The sequence below is a fragment of the Xenopus laevis genome, chromosome 6L (genome assembly GCF_017654675.1).
Source record: "Xenopus laevis strain J_2021 chromosome 6L, Xenopus_laevis_v10.1, whole genome shotgun sequence".
NCBI classification, from domain to species: domain Eukaryota; kingdom Metazoa; phylum Chordata; class Amphibia; order Anura; family Pipidae; genus Xenopus; species Xenopus laevis.
Genome location: NC_054381.1, coordinates 79,825,401 through 79,832,372, shown reverse-complemented (window position 1 = coordinate 79,832,372; position 6,972 = coordinate 79,825,401). Strand labels below are relative to the sequence as shown.

The 6,972-nt window shown below is 40.2% G+C and overlaps 1 protein-coding gene across 1 annotated transcript in view; it reads right to left on the bottom strand.

Annotated features, from left to right (window-relative positions):
• Window positions 1–1,132: 1,132 nt before the first annotated feature.
• Window positions 1,133–6,972, bottom strand: part of ube2ql1.L (ubiquitin conjugating enzyme E2Q family-like 1 L homeolog) — a 93,441-nt gene continuing 87,601 nt past the window's right edge. The window contains exon 2 of the mRNA XM_018267685.2: window positions 1,133–2,025. Coding sequence (XP_018123174.1) covers window positions 1,894–2,025 — 132 coding nt within the window. The 3' untranslated portion in view covers window positions 1,133–1,893. The remainder of the gene's footprint in view (window positions 2,026–6,972) is intronic.

Sequence of the window (6,972 nt, the reverse complement as noted above, 5' to 3'; positions counted from 1 at the left end):
ATTTGTGTGGTCCCTGTGACTGAATGCCAGTATACTGCTTTTCTCCAAACATGCTTTTAAAAGCCTCCCACACTAAAATTGTGAAACTACCTGCAGCGGTATGCCAGCACATTATTCAATCCACTTACCGTATATACTTGAGTATAAGCCGACCCGAGTATAAGCCGAGGTACCTAATTTTACCTACGAAAACTGGGAAAACTTATTGACTCTAGTATAAGCCTAGACACAACTACAGCCCTGTCTCCCAGCAGCGCACATTCTGCCAAAGCGACCCCCCCAGCGATCAACCGGACTTCTTTGCAAAGTTGATGGTGACAGAGAATTGCCAAACGGATTACTGTGTGCATTGTCCCACTGTCCCACTACCATGTGCAGAGGGTGCTGTCTGATATTGCCATCACTGTTAATCTTTCGTATAACCAACAGAGGGTGCTGTGTGATATTGCAGTCACTGTTATTCTTTCATATAACCAACAGATGACGCTGTGGGATATTGCAGTCTCTCCCCAAGTGAACTATTGGTATAGGAATGATTAAAAGTGACTGCAATCTCAGCTATTGCCCGCTGACCCGAGTATAAGCCGAGGTTTTTGGATGCTGAAAAACTCGGCTTATACTCGAGTATATATGGTATGTAGATTGTTGCTTTACTTTTGCTTCTAAAAACTTGATACACTCAAATTGTAATAATGCCTTGGATTTTATAGGCAGTTACTTTATCAGGGCCACCTTGTCTTTCAGGGACTAATTCTATGCTTCTGACATAAACAACAGTATAACATATGTACAAGCCTCTGTTCTCCTTGTTTAATTTAAGGGCCAGTGACCCTGAAAATAGAAGTAACCACATTTCTGCAGGCACAATACACACAGCACTAACATTTTTCCCCTGGTTTCATGCCCTTTTCCCCTGCCTTTTTATGTCTGTATGACTTCTACAATAATTGTATTTTGTTATCCCTCCAGACACAAAAATATGCTGCATTTTTGTGCTAGGGAATGCTTGTGGTATTAAGTTTTAATGAATAGCTGCCTGAATGAAACATGATAATGCCTAGCTTATACACATCAACCTAGAATGCATTTAATGAGCCTCACATAGCATAAGTGAAATGTGAGCCTGTTAGCATCTGTCAGAAAGGATGTTTATTTGGCTTAACATCTCACTGCACCATATATTACACCACAGAATTAGCATTGAACATTTCAGGTGATTTTTATTTTACAATAGCTCCACACTATAACTCTTTATTATTATTTTTCCCACTGTTATATTTCGTCAGTTATCCAACACAGATCACATCGAACACAAATGAGGTCTAAATTTTGAGTCACAGCGGACCACAGCTCCACATAAAGACAAATCTTCAAACTTGTGTTGACCTGGCAGGAAAAAGGACAAAGATAAACATCACAGCAAACATGTACCTGCAATGCACTGCTTGCCTATAAAATATTAACGGCTTCATTTACATTTAAATAAACCAAGCAACCACAGATTTAATGCTGCTGCTGCCTTTTGTTACTGCTGTCATGGAAAGAAGCTGAAATATCATGCCTAGAATGGACAAATCTCCACACTATAGTGACTTGAAGAGGATCGCTCATCAGTCTGGAAACATGATTGTAGCACATTATTTTCCATGTTCTAGGTTCCTTCCATAAATTCCAGTGTAAACACATCTGAACATAGATAAATTATAAATCTTCCTGTCAGTCACATTCTCAAACTGAAGCTGAAGTAGAAAAGGACAGATGTATAGATGATATACAGCACTGAGAAGATGGCATAGTGATTTATTTTTAAATATATTCATATATTCATTTTCTCTGTAAGGTTGTTTTCTCTTTCCTTCCTGAATGTCTATATTTTCTTAAGCTTCTTATCCATCAGCCATCAGACACAGGTGGGGTAACCCAGCCATACTTCTCATGGGTTTTCACCAGACTTTTGAATGTTGCTTCTGCCTCTTTGCGGCTAAAGGCTTTTTTGGATTTGCCAGCTTTTCTACAGATGCGCCCCTGCAAAGAGAATACACATTTTGGTTAGTGCTATTAAAAAACTGACAATGTGGTTCCATGTCACAACATTTCTCAAAGTCAATAGCAGCCTGCATTTAGAGATACTAGCAAATGAGAACAAGTGACTAAAACAAGATAAAACCCATGATAATTGAGGATATATTCAAACCTCAGACTCTCTCTGCTCTTAATCATATCTGTAAATTTTCCTGATTTAAATATTGCTACATTTTGTGCAAAGTCCTTAACATCTCAGATCATGTCTAGTTATGCCCAATATTGTTGTGATTCACACCTACTTTATTGTACTCTGCTTGGGATTGTTTTGCTTTTTTAAATGGGAGCTAAGCATTTTGGCCTTATGCAATATATGTATTGACTGGGAAACAAGTGCAGAATAAAAACAATGTTAATAGAACTAAAGTATGACTGCTACAGTTCTTTGTTCTGTATTTGTTTCTAAATTAAAGGCTAAAAGTAAAGACAACACAAAAATAACAAACATTTCCACCATAAAGCTGAAATATACCCTATTTAAAAGTAGATCTTGTTAAATCATATAAGCATAGGATACACTGCACAGGAAAGCATTTTAGCATGTATTTAAACTTTATATAATATGTGTTGGTTGCCATGTTGTAAATATAATATATTTACATAGGAAGGGTTGTGGAAGTTTGATCGATTAAGTATTTGCCCACCAGAAAAATCACCAGAAAACCAAACCACCTTTTTTGATCCAATATGGCACCAAACCAAACATTTACTTCAATATATAAAGTTGCATCTTGATTACTAACACATTATTTACAGTCCATTTTGTAAATTGTGCCAATTTTAATTCTAATCCTTATTTCCACTTCTGTATACATTAGTATTTGCTGTATTTAAGAAAGTTAGTAAATGTGTATTTCTGTGATTCAGCTGCAATCTACTCGCCTGTATCTCTCGAAGGCTTTTAAGTGCCTCAAAGAACTCAATGAACACACTACAACGTTTGGGTTGCTGTGGATAGGATGAGGGAAGACTAACAGCCTGTTAGAGATTTAATGTAAGAGCCAGTAAAAGTGTGTGCAATGTACCTCATCTTGTGATTTACAGATAGTGAGGTATGCTGTAGTTTTAGAAACACATTTAACAGCGACATCTAACTTGCATGGAAGACTTTATGAAAAACAGGTTCAGTGTTAAAACACAACACACATCATCTATAGGATGTATCAATTTCCCAGTACTGTGCATGAGGTGTACAGTTGCTTAGGTGCAAGTCAGCCCTCTACTTAACACTTGATCTGGCAATGAGTACGAGGTCCTTCCCAAAACATATGGCCATGTAGGTGATGTCCCAACTTTGCTCCACCATCACAATACATATTTATGCTCATTTGCAATCTTATTTGCCTTCAGCCACTTCTTTACCCACCTGGATCGGAGGCAGTTGCTTGCATGCATTGCTTTAACTTCCTGTAATAATATAAACACTGTAATAAATGTTGTAAATCAGCAATCCGGAAGACAAAGAAAGGAAATGAAGAGTTAATTGTGGTGGAGGTGAAAACTAACCCTAAAAAGTTTTTTAAATATATTAATAGTAAGAAGATGCAGGTTGAGAGTGTTGCTCCATTGAATAATGGTACCAGTATGGTTGTAACAGATATAGAAATGGCTAAATCAGTTATTTTCTTCAGTGTATACAATAGAGGAGTCTGAGTACCCAGGCTCACTTCATAGCTGCACTAATGGTTCAGCTCAATCTAGTCAGTGGTTGACTCAGGATATGATTCATAAAGCTTTAATAAAAATTAATGTAAACAAGGCTCCAGGGCCTGATGGCATACACCCTCGGGTTCTAAGAGAGCTTAGTTCAGTTTTAGACCAGCCCCTATTTCTGATTTTCTAAGATTCACTTTCATCTGGTATGGTGCCTATGGATTGGAGAAAAGCTGACGTTATTCCGATATTTAAAAAGAGATTACCATCTCAGCCTGGCAATTATAGGCCAGTACATTTGACATCTGTGGTAGGCAAATTAAGGCTTGTTAAGGGATCATATTCAAAATGTTGTCCTAGTTAATGGCATTATGAGCAGTAATCAGCATGGCTTTATGAAGGATAGGTCATGTCAAACAAATCTGATTGCTTTTTATGATAAGGTAAGTCAGATGCTGGACAGTGGGGGGGGGGCAGTAGATGTGACCTATTTGGATTTTGATACTGTGCCCCACAAACGACTTCTTTGTAAACTAAGGTCTGTTGGGCTTATTGAAGTTATTTGCACATGGATAGGAAACTGGCTAAGGATCGGGTACAGAGGGTGGTTGTTAATGGTACATTCTCTACTTGGAGTAATGTTCTTACTGGGGTCCCTCAGGGCTCGGTATTGGGTCAACTTTTATTTTAGTTGTTCATTAATAAGTATGGGGAGGGTATTGTAATTAATGTATCAGTGTTTGCAGATGACACAAAACTATCAATTCCATCCAGGATGTGGCATCCTTGCAACATGATCTTGACAAACTGGCAATCTGGGCAGCTAAGTGGCAAATGAGATTCAATGTTGATAAATGTAAAGTCATGCACCTGGGATGTAAAAATATCCAAGCCACTTATATACTTAGCCTGTACAACTGATTCAGTACAATTGATAGCTTTAAGAAGGGGTTGGATTGCTTTTTAGCAAGTGAGGGAATACAGGGTTATGTGGGATAGCTCATAGTACAAGTTGATCCATGGACTAGTCCGATTGCCATTTTGGAGTCAGGAAGGAATTTTTCCCCATCTGAGGCAAATTGGAGAGGCTTTTTTTTGCCTTCCTCTGGATCAGCTAGCAGTTAGGCAGATAAAAAAAAACCTAAAAGGTTGAACTTGATGGGCGTGTGTCTTTTTTCAACCTTACTTACTATGTTACTATGTTACTATGTTAAATGTAAAGTCATGCACCTGGGATGTAAAAATATCCAAGCCACTTATACCCCTAATGGGACTGCACTTAAGCTGTATTAAAAGGGTAAAAGCTGGTAAAAGGTATGGAAAATCTTAGCTATTAGGAAAGACTGGCCAAATTTGGGACATTCATGCTGGAGAATAGGCGCTTAAGGGGAGATATGGTAACTATGTATAAATATATAAGGGGATCATATGATAATCTCTCTAATGCTTTATTTACCAGTAGGTAATGGGAGATAGCTCATAGTACAACTCCCTTACAGCTGAAACATCACTGCCGCTTGCAGGGAGACTGGACCTGCCGGGAGGAAGCAGCCGGTACCGACTGCGGAGGGTCGCATTCGGCGCAATAGGTGAGCGCATACCCACGTGGGCCCAGTGCCATCTAATACGTGGCTTACCAATACCGCACTGCACTGTACTGAGGCGGGCCTTTCTTCATTACACACACCGCCCCACCACGCAGGCTGATAAGGCCATAAGCCTTTGGAGAGAGGAACGCTATCACCTGGCAACACAGTTAATATCCCTCCAGATAGCTCACCTGCTTTACAAGACTTGTAAGGCCCCGTAGGCCCTTATACTGCACACACCGCACAACTCCTACTTCCCTATCTGAACTCACATATCCGGGCTGTGTGAGGAAAGAACAGCTATACAGTGACCATTGACATTTGGCAACATATGACACCTCTTACCAATCGTTCCTGAAAGCAAAGAGGGCCATCTTGCCACCTACTGCACATACTTGGATAGGGAGCAAGCCTCGTTACCCGCATCCGGAGACTGATACTGCACTGTCCTCTATAATGACGGGGGGTAAGAGCAAAGCAGGCTCGGCCGACCAGGGAGCAGATTTCTTTAAAAGCAGATCCACAGCCAAAAAACAACTCATGGGTTCCCAGAACGCAGACTCATCAGATCAAGAATCTTCCAATGCCCCATGCACAAAGAAGGATATTCAAGAACTAAAACAGTTCTTATGTGGATTTAAGGAGGATATTCAATCTGAACTTAGAAATTCCTTGGCAGAGATCACCTCCGAACTTTCTTCCGTGGATCAAAGACTCCAGACAGTCACTCAGGATCAAGGTGATATTCAAGAGAGACTCACCAACTCGGAAGCACAAATCCAAGATTTGCAATTATAACTAAAGGAGCTTCATGACTCTCAAGAAGACCTAGAGAATCGCTCCAGATGAAACAATCTACGCATTAGAAGTGTCCCTGAAACTGTACAGATGGAGTCTTTCCTGAAAAGATATTTTAAACAATTACTGCCGAATATGCAAGGGAGTGATCTACTGATGGATAGAGCCCATAGGGTGCTCAGGGCGAGACCAAAGGGCAATGCACCTCCTAGGGACATCATAGTGCATTTTCACTACTTCCGCACAAAAGAAGCAATACTCAAGGCGGCCAGGGAAAACCCGATAGAACTGAAAGGAATTACACCTCAACTTTACGCAGATCTTGCTCCATCGACTCTACAGAAAAGGAGAGAGCTGAAACCGCTTACAGAGGCATTACGACTAAAGGGCATCCAATACAAATGGGGCTTCCCCTTTAAACTCATTTTTACTTACAACGATGTTACCTACACTATGAGAGACCCAGAAGACATTGCGGAGGCTCTTAAACATTTGGAAGGGCTACAGGAACCAATTGCAGATGAGGACCAATAGTTTTCTACATTTCCTGAGGTGCCGGAACTACTCAAACAGTAAGGATGGACACGGACTATTTTTGGCCTCTGACCCATGCAGCCTTCTTGGAGTACGAAATTGAGGAACCGGTTTACAGAACTATCTATAGGACTCTCAAGGAAGGACTATATCTGCCTTTTCATGACATTGCACATGGAGAAATAGTCTGACACCCACCCATCCAGAGGGGAGACCCAGATGCCAGACAAGATCCTATGACTTCAGCCGGCAGACCCTCAGGTTTTTTCACCTAACTCGTTTGTGTTAATTGCTTGTTGAATTTTCTTTTTCTTGA